This window comes from Nansenia antarctica, assembly GCF_963989245.1.
Source record: "Nansenia antarctica genome assembly, chromosome: 2".
Taxonomy (NCBI): Eukaryota; Metazoa; Chordata; class Actinopteri; order Argentiniformes; family Microstomatidae; genus Nansenia; species Nansenia antarctica.
In genome coordinates this window covers 8,725,466-8,748,515 of record NC_137675.1, presented here as the reverse complement: position 1 = coordinate 8,748,515, position 23,050 = coordinate 8,725,466, and the positions used below count along the sequence as shown (strand labels likewise).

The 23,050-nt window shown below is 40.9% G+C and overlaps 1 protein-coding gene across 1 annotated transcript; it reads right to left on the bottom strand.

Moving 5' to 3' along the window:
• Positions 1-11,764: 11,764 nt before the first annotated feature.
• LOC308150947 (uncharacterized protein) lies at positions 11,765-22,550 on the bottom strand (the record flags this gene model as incomplete). The annotated part of the gene is made up of 11 exons (XM_080523738.1): positions 11,765-11,890; positions 12,205-12,294; positions 13,591-13,764; positions 14,529-14,644; positions 15,034-15,097; positions 15,322-15,718; positions 15,877-15,929; positions 17,644-17,751; positions 20,427-20,509; positions 21,930-21,992; positions 22,529-22,550. The coding sequence occupies 11 exons, from the start codon at positions 22,548-22,550 to the stop codon at positions 11,774-11,776; spliced, it is 1,287 nt and encodes a 428-aa protein (XP_080379864.1). The 3' UTR covers positions 11,765-11,773.
• Between the last annotated feature and the right edge of the window lie 500 nt (positions 22,551-23,050).

Sequence of the window (23,050 nt, the reverse complement as noted above, 5' to 3'; positions counted from 1 at the left end):
AATGGTGTTGTTATGGCTGCCGCTAGAACGGCATTCTTGTGTGCGCCTCTGTCTATGGCTGTGTTTCGGATTGGCATACTAGCATACTATTCATACTAGGTATGACGTAGATTTTGAGTATGCAGTGCCTTCACACTGAATAGTATGTGAAATTTGAGTATGCGAGAAATCTAGTACGATACTAGATTATCCAGAATCTCTGAGTATGCGGTCGACCCATTCTATTCCTACTCAACTTCCCCAAAATGCAGTGGTGGCGAAACAATTCAAAGCACGCGGCACCTCTCGCGATACTTACCACAAATAAGCAGGGATTTTCCTTTAACAACGTTGATGGAATACCCCCGAGGTAAAGGTATACATTTTGTTGTCATTTGATTGTCACTGATTTACATGTAAGCACTTGCACTGCTGAGTCCTAGATGGTCATATCATTGTTGCGGTCCGTCCCATCTGTCATCAGTGCATTGGTGGTATAGTGGCGAACGTAGCTTCCTTCTAAGCAGTTTATCCTGGTTCAATTCCTGGCCAATGCAAGTTAGGTTCCCTTTTCCCAAGGGGCCCATGCCTGCAGTTTCAAAGGCGCTGGAATGACACTGCAGTCTCGTTACAATCATGGGTTCCAACCACGCCTGTGCCTTCGATTTTGATGCTGTCTGTGTGTTCAAAGAAGCTATTGCATGATGCCCCCTTTGAAAGTGCTCTACGAATGAAGTGCTGCGTGCTTTGAATTGTTTCTCCACCGCCGCTATCTCTTCTGTTTACACGGTTTTCCAATCGGTGGGAAAACAGCAAGGTTATACGACGAGGATGGGATTTGAACAGTGGTGTGCCGTCAGGGCCAGCAAGGCCTTCTCTGCTGGCCTAAACATCATCAGAATATACATTTTATTTTAATATATTTTTTCCACAAATATGTATTAATGATTCCCCATAGTCTATTCTCTTCATGTCATAGCTTTCCTCTTGGTTGCGCTGCTTCCAGTCTCCGATTGAGATTTGGAGGGCTGGCCTTTATGTTAGAGCTTTTATCCAATCAAAATGTGTTGCCAGGGAGCTCCAAAATCTGCCCGCCTGCACAATAAACTGTGCCGCGAATACGACCTGTAACTTAACGTTGAACGAGAAAACCTGTGGCGTACCTAGTGGAAACCTACGTAGATTTCGAGTTGGTGAGCAATAGCTACAACGGCGCCTGCTGTAAGGCTCAATGATGTCAGCACCCAGCACGTCTTTTGATTGGATACGCACTATTGATATTCACTATTGAGATGCGTAACTATGCCGGTAGATGTGGGACTTTTGAACACCTTTGGGGACACCCGAGTGGATTTACAGCTCAACGAACAAGTGCGCAGGGAAACGGAGCTCCACAACGAAAGGGTGAGCAAAAATAGGGACATACTGAAAAGACTGATCGATTGTGTCCTGTTTTTGGGTAAACAATAACTTTCATTTAGGGGACACGATGAAAGCGCCGAGTCCACAAACAGAGGAAACTACGTTGAGCTTCTTTCTTTTCTTGCTGAAAACAACCCAGATTTACATTATTTTTATTTTTTATTTTTTTTATAATATTTTTTTATTCCAGTATAGATGTCATGTACATTGAAAAAGGCATGAATATTTTCTGTTTTTCTCCCTGCCCTCCACCCACCCCTCCCTCTTAAACATGTCTGCATACATATATACATATAGATCTGTCCATCCAGTCACACACACATATAAACAAGTTACCAAAAAAAAACGTTAAGTAAAGAAATAGATAAAAACTAAATTATAAGAAATTATATATATTTTAAAATATATTCATATATACAGGGGTGCACATAACTTTTTGGGGCCAGTGCTCAGAGGAGCACCTAGGGATGCTCCCCGAGCTCGCGAGTCACGACCCGCCCACAGGATGGATAAAAAAGGGATACATGGATAACTTATATTAGCAAAACGACATTTATTCATAAATAAAGATGAACGAACAAATGATTGTGTGCAAAACAAAAGAAACAAATGCAAAATCAAATGACTGCTCTTTAAGCATGAAAGTCTGTCAGACTCCTTTAAACACAATGAAATCAACTGACATCTCTTTAAGCACTAACTGAATGTCTGTTCTTTAAACACAATGAAATCAACTGACATCTCTTTAAGCACTGCTCTGTTCTGTAAACACTGAAATCAACTTTTCAACAAAAAGTTACAGCCTAAGCATTTATTTATGCTACAAGCTTAATCATCATCATCACTGCTCTCTTGACTGCTGTAAGTTATCACTGTCCTCAATTTCAACCATGGTAGAGGATGTTGTGTAGGCTATCACTTTAAATAGCTCATTATTTTGATTGTGCAACAAAGTCTTTTTTTTCTTTCTAATAGAATTCCCAACCATATTCCCTGGGTCAGGGGTCTAGGTGCGATAAAGTGCGATAAAGCTGTAAAACAAACGTCTGAACGTTTGAAAGCTTCAGAGAAAAGAAACGTGAAGTTCCTTGGTGTTGTTTTTCCTTTTAGCGACGAGTCGTTCGGGACTGAATTGTCACGTGTTGGCGTGATAACCGTGCGATACGCGATACGCGGAATGAAAGTACAAGTTACGATACTTTCCGAATGTTTTCGTGAGGGGAGTCGCCGTGGTCGTTGTGATGGCGTTACGGGGCTTGCAGTGATGCAGCAGTCAGCAGGTGGATTTTGAGGAAGTAAATTCCTCTCCCAGCGCTCCCAGCTGTTGGTGCGCAAGAGCGCGTTCATGCCGCTGATCTTCCGCGCAGCATGCATTTTGGCGACGCATGCGCACTGGCGCACCAGTTATGTGCACCCCTGCATATATACATACATACATACATACATACATATATACATATATACATACATATACACGAACAAATTATAACAATAAAATGTAGAAGAAAAATTGGGGGGGGGGAATAATATCATAAGGAATTCTGCTAGGTTGTATAAATGATGTAGTAGGAGATTGCTGCTTACATAAGTAATATTCAGGCGTCAGATCATGAGCTACAATATATTCATAGGTAAGTTAGTGTCAGTTTTATTTGGAAATGTCATGGTCTCAGAGGCCAAGGCAGACAACAAACTGCTTGGTTACAAAAGCATCAGTTTGTAGGAAGTGCTGTCAGGTTCTCAAAATATGTAATGAACGGTTGCCAGTGCAAGTAGAATTTTTTTGTTGAACCTCTAAGCGTGAACTTAATCTTTTCTAACTTTAGGAAGTGCATTATGTCTGTAAGCCACATGGCTATTGAAGGAGGAGTTGGAGATTTCCATCCTAGTAAAATTCTACGCCTTGCCAGCAGTGTAGTAAATGCTACTATATTAGAATCTTTCAGATTTACATTACCACCTGTCCACAAACAAAGTGTTTACTGGGACGTCAGGCAAAATACAAAACTACCAGATTTTTGCTATTGCTGAAGATCAAAATGGAGATTAAAAAGGCACCCTTTGTCGCTATTATGGTGGACGAGACGACAGACGTGGGTAATGTAGCGATCTTAAAGATGTTAGTTTAACACTCTTAATTGTAAATGCGGATTTATTGATTAAAAATGCTTCGGAAATATTAATATAACTCTGTTGTACTTGTTGTACTATGTTAAGGTGATGCAACGCCCGGTTATACTGTGTTTCTGTCTAGTTTCTAGAGCCATGGCGTCATAACGATGGTATTAAGAGGTAGAATAATTCAGGTAGGAATGTGTCAGACATCACTGAAGGCCTAGGTGTGAAATGCACCGCCCGCCACTGGATTTGAACCCACGCGTGCAGAGCACAATGGATTAGCAGTCCATCGGCTTAACCACTCGGCCACCTTGTCATGCTGGCTGGGTTGCCCTTCGCACCGGATCCTTAAGGCATTCGAATTAAAATCCAATGAGTCTCATCCGCACAGGTTTTTACCCTGCTCACAGGATGCAGTTAACAATATCATGCAACAGTTAACAATATCACGCCTTATATTGTAACACTTTCCACTAATGGTCGGGTCAAGTCAAAAAGGGTTTACATATCTAAACAGAACAAAGGAAAAATAGGCAATGTTGATTTCTCAAATCAAAGTGTCTTTGTGTAATGTAAATTGCATCTTCATCACATGCCTTCTGTGAAATGATATTAAAAAATGTCTATATCAGACTTCCTCAATAAGCAAACTGGTCCACATCTCGCTCTTGAAAAGACTGTCTTTACTAATGACCAGGTGGTGTAGAAGATATGCTATCACCGCTGTGATGGCCGAGTGGTTAAGGCGTTGGACTTGAAATCCAATGGGGTTTCCCTGCGCAGGTTCAAACCCTGCTCACAGCGCAGAAACAACAATGTCCCTCTTTATGTCCATGGACTCAGCTCATCTCTGGAAACCTGCTATTCCCATAAAATGAATTGTTGAGCTGCAGTTGCAGGATGCTTGAAGTACTGGTGTTGTTATGGCTGCCGCTAGAACGGCATTCTTGTGTGTGCCTCTGTCTATGGCTGTGTTTCGGATTGGCATACTAGCATACTATTCATACTAGGTATGACGTATATTTTGAGTATGCAGTGCATTCACACTAGGGCTGCCACAAACGATTATTTTCATAGTCGACTAGTCACCGATTATTTTAACGATTAGTCGACTAATCGGATCATAAATTACAGCTTATCGCACAATTACTCAATCGCTCTTATTTAGCTATCATCTTCTAAATCATCTTCTAAATTTAGCTTGAAGTTGTTAGTTGTTGTTGTAGGCATGTGCTAACTAAAAATAAAGACAATTAAAATGATAGTTTACTCAAAAATAGATATTTTAATGAACTTTGCAGATTTATTTCTGGCATCACTTGCATGTAATGTAATGTAAAGAGTAGTAGAGGGTGCACACTGCTGAGTAAAATGAGGTAGGCTAGGCACTAGGCAACCAAAAGAATACAAAAACAAAAACAAATACTTGTACAGAGTACAAAAGTTTTGCTTTGCTTCACTCATCTCATAGTAGAACGCGCCTTCTTAGCACTGTAACGTTAAGACAACATTTTTAGCTATTTGATAAGTATCGCTTTGATGACAACATAAAATAATGTAAGAAAGCTTTTAACGTAACGATATCGTTAGCCAATAACAAGCTAACTAGCTTACCGAGACGAGCCATCGTCTTCCTCGTCATCTGCCACAACGTGCTTCCTTTTTAGATGCTCGCGCATCATAGACGTGCTGCCATGATAAGCGAGTTCAGCTTTGCAAATTTTACATTTTACATTCTTTTTTTCAACGTTGTGGTTTGAAATGCTCCCACACAGGAAGACATTTCTCTGTTTGTTTTTCCGGGGAAGTCACGTGTGCCCCGGATGACCGACACTGCGCATGTACATCAAAGACACTGGGAGACGCTAGCCAGTGGCAGCTTCAGGGAAGAAAAACGAATGCTTATCGAATTAAATGAATGGTCTTTATTGTCATTGATATAGTACAGGTACCAAACAACGACATTTGGGAGGGGGGGCTCTCCTGGTGCTAGGCAAAAAAAAAAAAAAAAACGCTTATTTCAGCTCCAAAAAAACATGCGACTACGGCGATTACCAAATATGTCGGCGACGATTTTGGTAGTCGACGTCGTCGTGACTAGTCGACTAATCGTGGCAGCCTTGATTCACACTGTACAGTATGTGAAATGAGTATGCAAGAAATCTAGTATGGATGTAAGCAATTTACCATGAGAGGAAGGGGGTTGTGGAGACATTTACCACTGGTACAGGGTTGTGGCACGAGGCGAAGTCCCATAAACAAGATCAACGATTGCATTGTAGGCTAGGCCACATTCACTTGCCTTTGAGCCAAGTCAGCACAGGTGTTCTTAATCAGATTGATTGGGAGGCGCATTGATATTGGAAATGCGGTTGGGAACTGAAGGGAGTTGGGGTATTTACCACTGTTGCTAGCCAATCAGAATCCAGTATCCAAACATGCTGTTGTAGAAACTAGATTATCCAGAATCTCTGAGTAAGAGTTCGACCCATGCTATTCCTACTCAACTTCCCCAAAATGCATTGCGTGTCTTTTCAGTCTTGTCAAACTGCGTCATACAAACTTGTTTTACAGCTGTTGTCTACATGGTCTTTGACTGGAGACCGAAAGCTCGCAATAAACATGATTGCACAGATTTGAGTGTGCAGCTGCTGATTTTTTGCACTCTATTCAATACTTTTCAGCTGCAGCACCTCAGCTAAGTCTGATCACGGATGAGCGGTGGTATTTTCACTATTTGGGGAATTTACATGGTGAAATGCATTCTTAGACATGACTACGTCCTCATGATTACAAAGATGCCACTTGAAATGCATAAAGTCCAAGTTTATTTGTGTCTTGCACACACGTTCGCCTAGTATTTGACTGCCTGTAACCCAGTCACGAATGGTCCCAGTATTGTGGCTTCAGACGGAACAAGTTGTTTTGTATTGTGCTTGCTGTCGCAGGCCCACTATATGTTATTGCTCATATATATTTCCTTGTTTTATTATTTAGAAACTGTAAAAAGTGTAAATCTTGCTTTAAAATGTGATGAAATGTGTCATGTTTAACTTTGTACTATTTAGAGGTTAGGTTTGCTTCTTTTAACAGGTGTGAACGCAAAAGTGGTTCCCAATGCCTTCGTGATTTCATTTCCTGTAAGGGCATTGGGCCATTGCCCTTGTAAGTAGAAAGGTAAGAAAACTTTAAGTAACAATGAAAATCAGCGGCCAGCTGTAATGGCCAGGTTTTTAAGGCATTGGACTTAAAATCCAATGAGTCTCCCCACACAGGTTTGTACCTTGCTCACAGGGTGCAGTTAACAAAATCATGCCTTATGTTGTACTGTAAGGCCAAATCACACTTTCCACTAATTATCGAGACAAGTCAAAAAGGGGTTACATATCGAAACAGGCGATGTTGATTTCTCAAATCAAAGTGTCTTTATATTATTTAAATTGCATCTTTAGATTAGATGATATTAGATGAGATTAGATTTGCATCTTCATCACATTCTCAGTGGTCGGGATTCAAAGGTTCTGGTTTCGAGTCCCACAAGAGTCGCTTGGTTTAGTTTTCTTCTGAATAGAGATGACGTGTGGCAGGGTTTATTTTCAAACAGCCTTTTTGGCACCCTCACCTCGTATTCATTCCTGTCGCTTGCATTGTTCAAATGTTTTTTGGACACTGAATGACCTCTTCCGCCAGTCTCAGAGCATTATTAGTGTTATCGCCATGTTATTACTGCGTTATTACAGTGTTTGATAACATGCTATTACTCCATATTACTGTGTTATTATTTAATTTTTTACTACATTATTAGTGTTATTACTGAATTATTACTGTGTTTTACCATGTTATTACTGCATTAATACTGTGCTTTACCATGTTATTACTGCATTATTGGTGTTATTACCATGTTATTACTGCATTAATACCATAGGTGAAAGTGGGCCGGAACGGTCCGGTGCTGCGTTCCGGCAAGACTTTCTGTGCCGGAACGCCGTTGGGGGAAGAGATGCAGCTGCCTGTCAATCAAAATCCGATTGCTGCAGAGTGCAGAAGCAATCACGATTCACGATCCATCATTTCCAACAAGGAAACACATGGCTGACGTTATGTTTCCTTGTGTCTATTTTAATACCTTTGAAAAGAACATGTTAACCCGCTTTACAGTAGACCCGACGCGACGCGACGTGGTTGGGTGGGCAGCACTGGGCACTGAGACAGTCCGACCGGGATTACAGTCGCGCCGGGGGCGGGGGGACAGTCGCACCTTACAGTAGGTGGCCGTGAGACTCACACATTTCAACCAGTTCTCGTTTTGCGGGACTTGAAATTCCTTTAAAGAAAGCTACCGGACACGAGTTTCGTGGCATCTTTCTGCACGCTCGTTAACTTCAGTCTGCAATCGAAGCGGGAGGCGAGCGCTAATGGAAGAACCTGTGTTCACGCGAGCTGCATGTAACGTAGCAATTATGGAAGCATATAGTGGACTTTATTCAAATGTTAATGCAATTTGAGATTGCATTTGCATGTTCCACTTTTGCATGCATTCTTTCAGACAATATTCAAATTCAAATGCAATTCCAATGATTAGCATTTTCATTTTCATGTACCTGATTTGCACATTCGCTGTCAATATTAAAATGATAATGCAAAGCCATTTGACATTTAATTTTCAAAGTCATGCGCTGCTTTGTAGCTGACAAAATTCAAAAGTTCATTCTAATGTGAAAATGACTATGCAATCCCAAAATAGCATATTCATTTGCCACTTTTGCCTGCGTTATTTGAGTCAATATTCAAATTGTAATGCAATAATGTGATTAGCAATTGCATTTATATGTTCTAGGAAACACATCCGCTCATTAGAATTGCATTTGAATTTGAATATTGTCTGAAAGAATGCATGCAAAAGTGGAACATGCAAATGCAATCTCAAATTGCATTAACATTTGAATTTAGTCCACTATATGCTTCCATAAGCAAGCCGTGTTGCCAGATTGGGCTACTTTTGGTCACACTGGACGGGTGGATTCGACAGCTTTTAGACTGGTTGGGCTGGAAATTGTCAATTCCACCTGGCAACCCTGGTAGCCTACTGGTACTTTCAAATCGCATCGTATTATTATTATTATTATTATTAATAATAATTACAATTTACAATACAAATACAACAATTGGGGGTCCCTCAAAGAAAAATTGGGCGCACTGCGCGCGCACAACATCAACCTCCAAGGCTTGATTCTGACCCAGGAAAAACCCTGGTATGTACTGTATAACATGATAGCCATCTATGAGCAATGCACTGTATATAAGATGATGACCAAGGGTCTTTCTGCTGCTGACCAAGGGGTTGAGTTCACTTGATGAGGCCCAATTTTGTTTTAGACTCTGTAGGCTACTGTATTTGTTTATTAAGACTTATATATATTATTATCTGAATTTCTCTTGTTTTATCAAATGTTCCAATTATTTTCATTTCTTGTGCTGGTTTAAAATTGCAGGAAACTAGCACAAATAATTGGGTGGGAGAGAGGGGCCGCCGCTACCAAAACGTGCACAGTTTTGGGTCGCTCCACCACCAAAAACTCTCACTCCAAACTTTTGGTGAAACTTGGCAGCCCTAAAGTGTTTCTAATTTCGACACCAACACCACGATGTGTGTGTTCAGGGATGCATGAAGCTGGGGGCAGGAGGAGAACTATATGAAACGATGAAGGTTGGGGTAGTAGCCTATAGTTCCTGTAAGAAACTCAAACCACTTTCACCCCTGATTAATACTGAATTAATACTGTGCTTTACCATGTTATTACTGCATTATTAGTGTTTTACCATGTTTTTGCTGCATTATTACTGTATTACCATGTTATTGCATTACTACAGTGTTATTACTGCGTTAATATTCTGTTATATATTCAGTAATATAATACAGACAGACAATACTGATAATATTATGTACTGTCTGTATTATATTATATTATAGCACTTGGCTTCATTCAGCCGCTATTTGAGCCGCTATCACAGGGCGTTAATACTATATTATAGGGTAGGCGTGCGTCTGGAAGCGGGAGAGGGCAGTAATACCTCGTTCATTGATAAAATGACATAAGGGATGGAAAGGGGGGATGGCAGTTTTAGACGGGGGATGATTTGGACTGTTTTTATTTCAGGGGGGGTGCCATTCCCCCTCATCCCGACTCAACTCGAAATCCAGTATCATTTAGCGCGTGGCCGGGCAAGGTCCGTTGTGGAGCGCGTATATATAGGCATGTTGAAGAGAGATAGACAGCTCCGGAGGGATATAAAGAAAGACTGAAATACAATCATAAACAATAGTTCCCTTTAAATCTTGAATTAAACTTATTTTCTCGGCTGATAACAACATCGTTAATTTTATTACGAGCCACTTGCATGAATGACAGTAGGCAGAGCGTCTCACATGCCTGTAATAACTGCATAACCAGTAGGTAATGTGCGTACGCAAGTCAAAAACACGACGTAGAGTTTTGATCGTTTCCACGTTCAAATCGACTCACATTGAAATTGTATAAATCACTACGTTGACGTGGATTTCTGCGTACGACACGGGTAAGATCAACATTTTGATCTAAGCACGTTCTATAAATGAGGCCCCTGTGCATAGGCCTCATTATTGTTCATTATTTATGAAAGAGCATTTAAGCGAAATAGGCCTCATCAATTTGGACTTACTCGGAAAATGTAGTTAACAAAATGTCCAATTACGTTGGAGTTAAATTACACCAAAGCTACCCTTGAAAGAAGTATAGTTTGCCAAACTAAAGCTACTTTGAAAAAGTAGTTCAATACATCAAAACTACTTCATGAAATAATACAAAATTAAGAAACATGACTGCAAGAAAGATCACTTTCACTGGAGTCGAATGTTAACATAGCTGAGTCCATCTTAAAGGCCTAATATCTTTAAGCAATAAAACAAAAACAATTAAACAATCGAGTAACAAGTCCTTGTAGTTAACGTCTTGAGAAGTGCTATTCAGAGTTAATCACATGTACAGTACCTTCATTGCAATCATTCTTCATCTTTATTTAGTATACCACATGTACTCAAATTACTGTAAACGTGTAATCTATAATACTGCAAATATACAAAAACAATCATGTTACAAGAAAAACATAAAATACATTCCTGGTTCTTTAAATCAATCAATAAGTAGGTTACTTCTGTGCTGTTTACAAATGTTTAGAGGTAGAAACCCTGTTATTGTACAAACTACCTTCTGACAACACTGAAATTGACAAAGGTTTGTTGAGGTCACGAAACAGTAATTCAAGTATAACAGTAAAATTGGTAAGAAGCCAAAATTGAGTAAAGAATCAAAAAGAAAAAATAAGCTACAAAGTCATGTGAAATGTAAAAGGTTAAACTACGCTGCATTTTTTGGTGTAAGGAAATGTGCAATGTGTAAGGTGCTTTGAGACTTTTTGTTATTAAAAATACATTTACATTAGGTTATAACCTTATGTCTTATAACAGTAATGAACAATATATTAGCAAAAAATACATCATATAATACAGCAAAATATACATCGATGACTTAAATCACTAAACCTTTATGTTTGCATGTGTGTTTTAAAACATATTTGGGTTTGTTTATGTGTGTGTGTGTGTGTGTGTGTGTGTGTGTGTGTGTGTGTGTGTGTGTGTGTGTGTGTGTGTATATAGGTCAGAGGCAGTTTGAGTCAAACTGTGTGTGTGTCTGTCTGTCTGTCTGTCTGTCTGTGTGTGGTGTGTGTACAGGTCAGGCAGTTTGAGTCAAACTGTGTGTGTGTGTGTGTGTGTGTGTGTGTGTGTGTGTGTGTGTGTGTGTGTGTGTGTGTGTGTACAGGTCAGAGGCAGTTTGAGTTAACACAAGCTTTGGGAGCCCTGAGTATAGCTGACACAGTGGGGACTGGGACCAGTTCCTTCTTTGTGAAAAGCTGTGTTGTGCTATGCACCTCTTTGCTCCATACAAGCCCAAAAAACATCTTTGTCTCTTATGGCCAAAAGTCGGTACAGGCTCCAAAGTTCTGGAGCGATCGACACATACACATTTAACCATACACATTAAAAAACAAACTTAGTTCTATGTAAGCAAATCATTGTGCACTCAGTTCTAACTGGTCAGTCCTTTATTTCCATTCACTATGAAATAAAACTACCGACTGCACTTTAAATACAACACTTGATGCTAAAAGTCCCCCCCCCCCCCACACACACACTCTGGATGGATGATTGGGGTGTGTCTCACAAGGATGCAATCTGTCCATGCACACGGAAGCGGTACACACAGGTGTATTCCAGGTGACCCCAATTACTGAGGATAGCCAGCTCAACATAGCGATATGGGGTGCCATTACGGTCCTGAGAGAGAAAGAAGGAACAACATTTGGGAGGTTGAGGGATAGAGGGGTGGAGAAAAATGGGAGCGAGCAAGAGTGGATGAATGCTAGGGTAGTCAAGCTGAAGAACATCTCTACATGTGTCTCTATTGATGGATTTCATGTGCGACCACAAACATCACCACAAACATCTATTAAGAATGTTTGAACACTTTTTTTGGTACTATGTTCCCTATGTACTTCAATGTTATCGCTCTCAGCTCACAACTCATGCATTCACGTACCAACATGAAATCCATCTATTGGTACAGCACTTTAGTGGAGTCTATCACTCACAGGCAGTTTGAAGGTCTGGATGGACTCTCCTGCCTGGTCATATATGAATGTTCCAAGTAACCTTCCCTCTTCACCCTCAGTAGACATTCCCTGAGAGAGAAGGAGGAATAGATAGAAAGAGAGAGTCTTTTGATGCACTTTTAAAGAGACATCTTTCTTGAAGGACCGATCCGCAGTTGTGAAATGGCTGGCCAACAGGGAAAACATTGTGTTGAGATTTGAAAAAGTAACATCAGTTACTCTACACAACAGCCTTCAAAAGTGGAATCATAAGGAGCTAGCAGCATGTATGGTTCATGAAAAGCTTTCAAATACTTTGAGCGTTTACTCAATTGGACTACTTACTCAAATGACTATTCCATTGGTTTCATTGTGCCAGGCAAAATAAAGTATCAAAATAAGCAACATGGACAGGGGATCAGCAACAGCAATGGAGGCATCAACAACAGTGAATACCAGTACAAATGTGGGGAAATGCATCATTAACATTAAACCTCAGTGTATTGCTCTGAATTCCTCTGTGTAGTGTCATACACAATAGATTTAATTTATTAATGTATGAATGAATGAATGAATCTTTTTATTTTGAACATGATTTAAAATAATAAAAGAACAAATAACTAATACGAAGAGTACAGGCCTATCAATGTTCGAAAGAGAGTAGGATGAAGCCTACGCTTATCATGTCCTACCCCTATCCGTCACTCTCAAGTGAGAACAATTATACTTAAATTATATAATCCAGTTAATTAATTCATACATTTCTGTATCAACAGTACTAATAATTTTTTATTCTTAATATTGAAACAACACTAAATAAATAAATAAACATAATTTTCCATTCTTAATACTGAAACAACACAAAATGAGTTAGTGAGATTGGTGCGAGCATAACCCTTGTTAAAGTTGTGGTTACCTCTCAAATTATATCCCTTATCCCTCTCTATAAATATTTTTTTTATGTTACCTGGGAGTTCATGAGTCTTTGCTTTATACATTAACTGTGACAGTTTAAATTTGAATAAGTCCATGAGCTTTAAGGCATTTGACATTAGGAACAAGTTATTTGTGTGATCACGAAATCCGACCGTATGTACAATTCTCATAGCTTTTTTCTGTAGTGTAATCAATGGTTTTAGAGTGCTTTTGTATGCATTCCCCCATATCTCCACACAGTAACTCAAATCATATTTTGGTAAGACAAGACAACAATAAAGAGTATACAACATCCTCTGTTCCAGAATATGTTTTGCCCTACACAATACACTCCTTGATACTTTGGATCTAACGTATCTTATGAGATTTCTAACAGAATTTACTGTCTAATATTACTCCTAGAAATGTGTATTACTCAGGTTGGGGTGTAAGAGGTTAAAGGTGACTCACATAGACTTGGAAGTCCTTGGGGGCGCTGTCGATGTGTCCTGTGGGGGAGGTGAAGCGAGGCAGGTGGTCCAGGGTGACGTGACTGATCAGGACGGGGTGGGACAGGGCGATCACCAAGGAACCCTGCGCCCCATGGAACGCCCAGCACTTACCAGGCTGTAAGACATGGTGACCCTAATGGGAGGTGAGGTTTGGAGAAGGTTACCGGTGAAGTGGGAGAACTTCAATTCTGCCCGTATCTTCTTCAGTTCTCTTTCCCCCTCTGAAGTGTCAAAATGAATTCCGATTGGTCTACCTGCTAAACAGCTCCTAATTTAAGTACGTAAATCTATATAACATGGGCAACAGGATACATTCTTTCTCCTTCCTGTGTCCTGTTATGAGGTTCTCATCATGACCTGTGGTCATCTCTATCTCTCTCTGCTCGCCTCATTTGATTCATTCTATTTGGCCACTCTTGCACTAAATATTCTTTGCACTTAGTGATAATTACATTGGAGTCAGATTATCAATATAAATATGCTTTGCTATTAACAAACAAAAGTTTTAAGTCTCTGCCAAACCTTTGTGTGGAAACTAATATTATTAAATGTGACTGGGTCTTCAGACTAGCTTGAATATGAATACTAGCTACAATATTATAATTATATATTAATTTAATCTTATTCAGAAATCATCAAAACAAAGCTGAGATGTTATAATAAAGTAAAAAGAAAACTAGTTCCTCTAACCAGTTTGTCATGCATTTCTTTATTCCAACATCACCCATGTTTTTGTTTTATCTCCACCCAAAAATACCTAGTAAATACTATATTTTAAACGTAATTATTATTTAGCCTATTTTTGTGAGAGAAAGAGACAGAAAGAGAGAGAAAGAGACGGAGAGAAAGAGACAGCAAGAGAGAGAGAAAGAGACAGCAAGAGAGAGAAGTTGGTACCTGGATAACTGTCCGTGGACTCTCTGATGGATACCACAACGGAAACCCAAACAACGTAACACAGGCTGACCGGGTTCGGTAGGTTTCAGAACACCTAGTGCTGACCACGCTGGCACCTGCACAAACACACACATACACACAGCTCTGAGCATTCAATAGTCTACATTCTAGTACACTCAGCAAACGTCAGTGACGTTGTCTGGGATGTGGTAGAACAGGAGATTCACAGTTTGAAAGTGCACCTAAAAAATCTGCATGAATTGTGTGATGTAATCATGTCATCATGGACCAGAATCTCAAAGGAATGTTTCCAACATCTTGTGGAATCAATGCCACAAAGAATCGAGGCTGTTTTGAGAGCAAAGGGAGGCCCTACACAGTATTAGTATAGTGTTCCTAATAAAGTTCTCAGTGAGTATATAATGTATGATGTGGTAAGCATTTACATGTGTCACATTCAAATGAAACACCACATCTAGATGCTAATGAGCAGTGAATCACAAACCTTGTGACTCTAAGGCGAAGTCAGGCATTCTCTCTGCCATTGGAGGACTGCAATCCTGACCAAACTGTTTAATGCATGACACGCGCACACACACACACACACACAAAGAGTTAAGATGCTTGTAGACATGCAGCAGCAAACTGCCAATCTTGCAACTCTGGCAGTCATAAAAATGTCAGCACTGTATTCACTGAGCATGACCTGACCTATTAAGCAGTTGTTGAAATAGCTGTATTTTGGAGAAAATTAAATGGTAAGAGACATACAGGAATGAGAAACAGGCATTACCATGGCAGTCTGGCCCTCCTGGGACTCTACCCTCTGTCTGAGGAAAGTGGTGACTCTTTTGAGGTCCCTCATCTCCTGGCTCAGCACGGCGGTGATTGCCAGTACGCTGGTGTGTTCGGCCCGGAGGTCTGCCATCTCCTTGCCCAGCATGGTAGTGACAGAAAGGATCCCGGCTTGTTTCACTGTGAGGTCTGCTCTGAGGTCTGCCATCTCCTTGCCCAGCACGGTAGTGACGGAGCGGATCCCGGCTTGTTCCACAGTGAGTTCTGCTCTGAGGTCTGCCATCTCCTGGCCCAGCACGGTAGCGACGGAGCGGATCCCGGCTTGTTCCACTGTGAGTTCTGCTCTGAGGTCTGCCATCTCCTGATCAAGGTGTGTGCGATGCTCAGAGTCCACACTACAGACAGGACAATGCAGTACAATAAACCTTTAGGGGCAGTTTCCCGGGAACAGACTAGGCTTAGTCCTGGACAAAATCACATCATGGAAATCTCCATTGATAATGTTTTTTAGTCGACAGTACACGCAATCATGTTCGGTATCAGACAGACTCACCTCTTAACTCTCACTCCCACATTTGTTATGTCAGACTGCAGTCTTTTTACCATCTGTGGGGAGGTGATAAAAACACATAATTTACATTTACATTTATGGCATTCAGCAGGCGCCTTTGTCCAAAGCGACTTACAACAAATACATTTGACTAAGTAAGTGAATCATCTATCCACCAGTCATAGCCAGTCAGAGAAAGTAATCTCTGCTCAGGCTTGGGGCCATTGGCAGTCGTCGTGCTAGACATAGGGGAAACAGTACAGGGGGGTAGTAGATGTCTCAGGAGAAACAGTACAGGGGGGTAGTAGATGTCTCAGGAGAAACAGTTGGGGGTAGTAGATGTCTCACGAGGAACAGTACAGGGGGGTAGTAGATGTCTCAGGAGAAACAGTACAAGGGGGTAGTAGATGTCTCAGGAGGGACAGTACAGGGAGGTAGTAGATGTCACAGGAGAAACAGTACAGGGGGTAGTAGATGTCTCAGGAGAAACAGTACAGGTGGGTAGTAGATGTCTCAGGAGAAACAGTACAGGGGGGTAGTAGATGTCTCAGGAGGGACAGTACAGGGGGGTAGTAGATGTCTCAGGAGGGACAGTACAGGGAGGTAGTAGATGTCTCAGGAGGGACAGTACAGGGGGGTAGTAGATGTCTCAGGAGGGACAGTACAGGGGGGTAGTAGATGCCTCAGGAGAAACAGTACAGGGGGGTAGATGTCTCAGGAGGGACAGTACAGGGGGGTAGTAGATGTCTCAGGAGGGACAGTACAGGGGGGTAGTAGATGTCTCAGGAGAAACAGTACAGGGGGGTAGTAGATGTCTCAGGAGGGACAGTACAGGGGGGTAGTAGATGTCTCAGGAGGAAATCACAGCCTTATTCCCGATGGGTCTGAGACTGATGGCTGAATCTCAAAAGTCGGTATAAGTTATTTTACCACCCGGTATAAAGCAGGCACTAATCTTGCCCACAGCTCTCTCTCTCTCTCTGTCGAGCTGTCTGTTTTCAAAACAACTCAGAATTGGACTCGACTTGAAGCCTATGGCAGGAGGAGATTTAATTGTCTGACCTCTCAGTCCATCACCATCTGGCGCAACCCTAACAACCTACAACAAGCGTGCAGCTCTGTCACACTGACATGATCATGTTGATATTTGGCTGCCAAACCTGCTTTCATCTTCTCCACAATCCTAAAAATGGAGACACTCATGAAAAGCATCAAAAATCGGTTTTAGGCTATTTTTGCGACTGGTCACGTTATCTGTACATATGCAAAATAAAATATAATATAAACAACCACAACATACATCCTTTGGTGGCATACCTCTGCTGTTTCTACCTGACTGGAGACATTAGTGTACATCAACGACTTTAGATAGTGTAGCATAGTTACTCTTGATATTATATGATATTCTAGATTAATGACACTCACAACTGTGTCAAATGTATTGAGGTAATGACCAGAAAGTAACCCTTGTTACAACATTGTTACCACATAAATTCGTAGTAAATACTGGCTGAACAAAGCTCTATAAAGGGTAACCCAATGGTCTTTCCTAGACACAGTGGTCAGATATAAGACAGTCCTTGTCCAGTTGCACGCATCTTCACATGTCAAGGAAATGTATTCGCCTTCTTGCTGTTACAGTTTTGAGAGACACATTTCAACTACTGTGTAGAGGTTAGTAGAGAGAGTGTATAGGAATCGACTTTTGAGATTCAGCCACATTTTGCGTTTCAAGCAGTGACAGGAAGTGGGAAGGGTCAGACTTCTCACCTCTGAGACAAGTATCTGCTGGTGTTCCTTATGCTTCAGAATTTCAATCTCTCTCAGTATGTTATTGATGTTGTCTTCCAGAGCTGCATTTATGACAGCAGTAACATCCTGTAGAAAGAGATTGGAGATTTAAAGGAGTGGTTTGTGTGGTTTTGAGACTACACATGCGTGGTTTGTGTACAAGTCTTCGAGTACTACAATAGCTAACTTGCATCTCGAAATCAAGTACCCAGACCACTGAGATAAGATCCCGACATGTCAAGTGAACAGGTCATAATAAATATTTGCTTTGGACACAACAATAGTTTTTATTTGCCTACTTTCTGTAAAGAGTTACGATTTGACAACAAAGTGGCCGTACCTTTATATGCTGTATGTAACATACAATGAACATTTTATGTGTAGCTCTTTTGACACACCTTTATGGCAGAGAACCAATATATCACACAAATGAAGACAAAAAGTTAAGAGGTAGATGGCAAAGGGAGGAATGTTCTACCCTCATCTATTTTCTCTACCACATGAACCAGGAAAACCTGGAGGGCCCAGCGATACACTACAATTATGCCTTATGCTGTACAAACTTCAGTAATGGTTTAACAGATGCCCTGCGTCACTTAGAAAAATGGCACAAAGCATGGGATGAAGTAGGCGATAGCATATGGCCCCCAAATTAAATTATGTATTTTCTAGGTTCAGCGCAAGCAGTAGGTGCAATTAGCAGCACAGCAGCTGAAACATTAAAGCTGACAGCGGAGCAAGAGAGAGAACTCCAAGTTAGGATTCTCAGTTACTTCAGATTTGTATATAAAGCCTGGTACACACATAAAGGTAATCTGGACGATTTTGGCCAGTTTCTCCCCTTCTGACCAAGGACAGCAAACGCCTGATTATCGGATGGCTCTAAAGATTATCCTACAAGATTATCCTGTTGTGTGTTAAGGGTGGTACACACATAAGGAGTTTTTGGCCGGTTTTGGCACGATTTTCGGATGTCTGAAAACGACAGAAAACGACAGAAAACGCCCGATTGTCAGATGGATCTTAACATTTTCCTATAACAAAATCCTGGGGTGTGAGGTGTGTTAAGAGTCAATTCTCTTCAATTGTGCAATCAACTCTCAACTCTCAACCTGCTCGGAAAATGGGCGTGGGGAACGACAGATTCCGGACTCTAGAGTCTCGTTCCCCAAGCCAGAAATCTCACGTGAACCCATCCTTTTAATATTGCCTTTAAATTACAAAATAATTAAATTAAGATTATATAATGATTAAAGCACTTTGAGCCGCAACGTTTGCAGGAAAAGCGCTATACAAATAAAGTTATTATTATCTAACGTAGTACCCTGACTAGTCAGCTCGCTTCCTGATTGGCGAGCAGGGTTGCCAGATGGGAATGACATTTTCCACCCTAACCACAGTCTAAAACCGCTAATTCCACCAAACAATCTGGCAACCCTATGATTTCTGGTCGGAAGTATTGAACACATTTCACATTTACGATTGCCGGCCACGCCCATTTTCCGAGCAGGTTGCCGGGAGAGATTGACTCTTAACACACCTCACACCCCAGGATTCTGTTATAGGAAAATTTTAAGATCCATCTGATAACCGGGCGTTTTCTGTTGTTTTCAGACATCCGAAAATCGCTGAAATCGCAGAAAATCCGTATGTGTGTACCCCGCTTCAGATAAAAAATCTGTTAAGATTTCGAAAATCCTTATATGTGTACCAGGCTTTAAGAGTCAATTTCTCCTGACAATCTGCTCTGAAAATGGTCGGGCCGACGATCTTAAATATTAAACGTGTTCAATATTTACGATCAAAAGTCCTCTTGTGTGTGGGCAACTCCCGAGTCCCAACAACTCTCGAGCAGGGTTGCCAGATGGGCAGTTTTTTTGGTGGAATTTTTAGACTGTGGTTAGGCTGGAAAATGTCAATCCCATCTGGCAACCCTTCTCCCGAGTCCGATTGTGACGTGGATGGAATGTAGCCAATCAAGAAGCGAGCTGACTTCTTTCGAGATTTTCGAGATTTCTGGCTTGAGTGACGAGACTCTAGACTGTCGTAGGACAGATCTTTATGTATGTTGTGTGCTGTATTGAGAATATCGGTACACACCACACACAATACGATCAAAACTGTTCAATCCATGATTTTTTATCTTCATGTGTGGGGTCTCTCTCAGATAAAAAATCTGTTAAGATTTAGAAAATCTTTATGTGTGTACCAGGCTTTAGGCAAGACCTGATTAACAAAACGAGAAGATTTCTACTACAGATTTCATATTACAGCTGTGTTTAGTGCTATTCAATGCAAGATAGACACACTGGCTGACTGAGGTCTGACTGAGGTCTTAAAACAGCTGTTATTTCATCATTCATTCATTAGGCTACACTTGAATATGCTTTATAGGTTTTAGGTCAAACATGGCCAATAATCACAACATTCTCAATAAAGCTCAAACATTACAAATAATGTATACTGTATACCCCTCCCCCTGGATTTGGATAAATATGACTTGACTTAATTACAACTGTTTCACCTTTCTATAACCAAAACACCAATAACTTAAGATAAGATCAAGCCTACAGACACCAAATTCATTAATGTTAATGTGTTTAATAATCGTGTAGCATAGAATATTTCTCATACTTTTCCATCTAAGCTGGATCTTCGTACACTCTACATTCTGATAGTTTTTTCTTTATTTTTTTCTTCCCTCGCTCGCCTCACTTTTCTGACAATTAAATCTGTTAAACAATGAATGAAGTTTGCCTTACCGTTTCCTTGGAAGGCAGCGTGATGACAAACGTGCTGGGGTTCTGAGTCTGGATGGTCAATAGAGGAAACAAGCACCAAACGCCTGAGAGCCAGAGGGAGAAGGGAGAATCAGAGAATAGAAAATAGGACTGAATACGTTATCAAGTGGTATGCTCCACTATCCTCAACAAATCTGCAACATGCTCCATGCTGTCGGTTGATTGAAACAGCACCCAAGCTGCTAGTGACAAAGCTACAATGTCTGTCTCTGAAATTCATGATATTAGCTTGCCATGTTAACTGGTGAAATAAATTATTGTTCGGGATGGGAATCGAGAACTGGTTCCAGTTGAGAACCGGTTTCAAATTGTTCGATCAATCGGAATCGTACGCCTCCAAGGATATCGATTCCTTTTATTGATGCTGCCATATTTTTCTTACAGTTTTGCGTTGCAAAAACTAATGAGTCATGACGTCAAACTCTGCGTCTGACGTCAAACTCTACGGTGTAGTATTGGAGTGTAAAGTTTTATTTAGTGGCAACAAGGACAGTATTCAACAAGGACAGTATTCAACCACTCACTATCGATCTCAAAAGTATTGTAAATGCACAGCATGATCTACAAATTGATTTGAAAACCAGAGTTTGTTTACTCTTCACGATCCACAGATAGAAAACACGATCTACAAATAGATTCAAAATCCACACATCATGATGCACAAATAGAATTCAGTGACTTGTACTTAAAAAACTGAATTTGAATGAATGCAAAATGATTTGTCTGCATGTGTGGGTCGTATTCTATTTGTAGATTGTGTTGCATTGGTATCTATAACATCTTATCAATTCCCATCCCTAATTATTGGTAATTCATACATAATTGTGTGACTGCATATGCCGGATATTGTTTTTGTCCCGCCCCTCTGTCAATTTATTAGTTATTCAGTGTGTGACATCCCTGTGCATGTGTATATCTACAGGCTACACATTTTTCAATTGCCGTAAGTAAGGCATGAAAACATTCTTAACTTGCTTTTTTGTTGGTAGTTCCATTCCCCAAGACATAGGAGGGCGCTATGTGTTGACCTAGTGTTGCAAATCTGTAATAATGACAATACTATAACAGTGATTTATAGAAACTTCTCTTTTAATTACGTCCATGGAAAGAGGGCAATCAGATATGCAAATTGAAATTAAACAACGTGGAAATCTGTTGCTAGCAGCACAATCGCGGGTCTGTAGTTTAAACACATTTTTTATTCATTTGTTTGTCAAGTCTATTTATGTCTTGGAAACGTCTTTAGGATAACCTAACCCTACATGTTAATGATGTGGTAGGTCAGGTGGTCAGAAGATATGTACTTCAAAAGGCACTAAAAATATTTTGTGGAAAATGTACTAATAGGGCCAAAGAGGTCACATCATATACTATATCACTGTGAATAGCTTGCTGGTGGGCTAGTAACACCACACAAGTAGGACTTATGAATCTAGAATGAAATGGATGTGAAGTGACACTCACCGAATGTCAAGAGAAGTAGAAGCACGATGGCCTTCCTCACACCAATGTTGAACAACGCACCAGCTACAGGGAGAGAGAAAAAGGCTAATGTCAACAAACAAACAAGTAATGCTAACAAATGATCTACAGGAGAGAGATAATGCTAATTGTTAAGTATACATTACTCGATTAAACACATGCACGCACGCACGCAAACACACACACACACACATGCACAGACACACACACACACACACATGACCAACGTGCGCATACACACCGCAACGCAACACATCTGCATACACACCACAACATGCACATGCACACTGCAATAAACACGCACGTACACACACACACGTACACACACACACACGCACACACAAACAATGGGATCAACGTTTGCGGAAGTGTTTGTGAAATGGTTTGCGGAAGCAAGATTTTGTGCTAATTGTAAGATTGTTGGTAAAAACAGACATTGTACATTTGTTTAATTATTATAATTTTTAAAAAATATATTTTGGGTGTATTCAGCAATGGCATGTTCAGGTCAGAAAGAGGCATACAAATGAAAAAAGATCCATCCATCTATCCATCCATCCATCCATCCATCCATCATTTACCATAAGAGCAGATCACATCCATTGTGCCCCTCTGTGTTGCTGCCTGAGATGAGGCCAAGCCTGGCCAAGGAAGTACAAAAAACTGTGGGCCAATGTCCTGTGTACGAATACTCATACTGCCTACCATTAAGTAGGCATTTTGTGTATGCAGGAATAAGAAAGTTCTGAAAGTATGCAAAATTCAGTCTAAACTAATTTAAACTAAATTCAATTTGTCACTGTACTTACCACAGCTGGCAGTGGTAGTCCTGTTACTCTGGGAGCCATCAGAGGAAGAGTACCCAGAGGTGTCAGTGCTACTCTGGCTTTGGGCTCGGTGGCTTGACTGACTGGAGAGGCCCTCACTGGACGTGTGCAGGCTTGGGGGAGGAAGACTCACCCTGGGGGGCACGGCTGGGGCCAGACTCACCCTGGGGGGCACGGCCGGGGCTGGGGCCAGAACAGTAGCAGGTGCTGGGGTCATACTGGAGGGGGCCACTGCCTGTCTCTTCTTCCTGGGCTCCATGCCTGACAGAAAGAGGA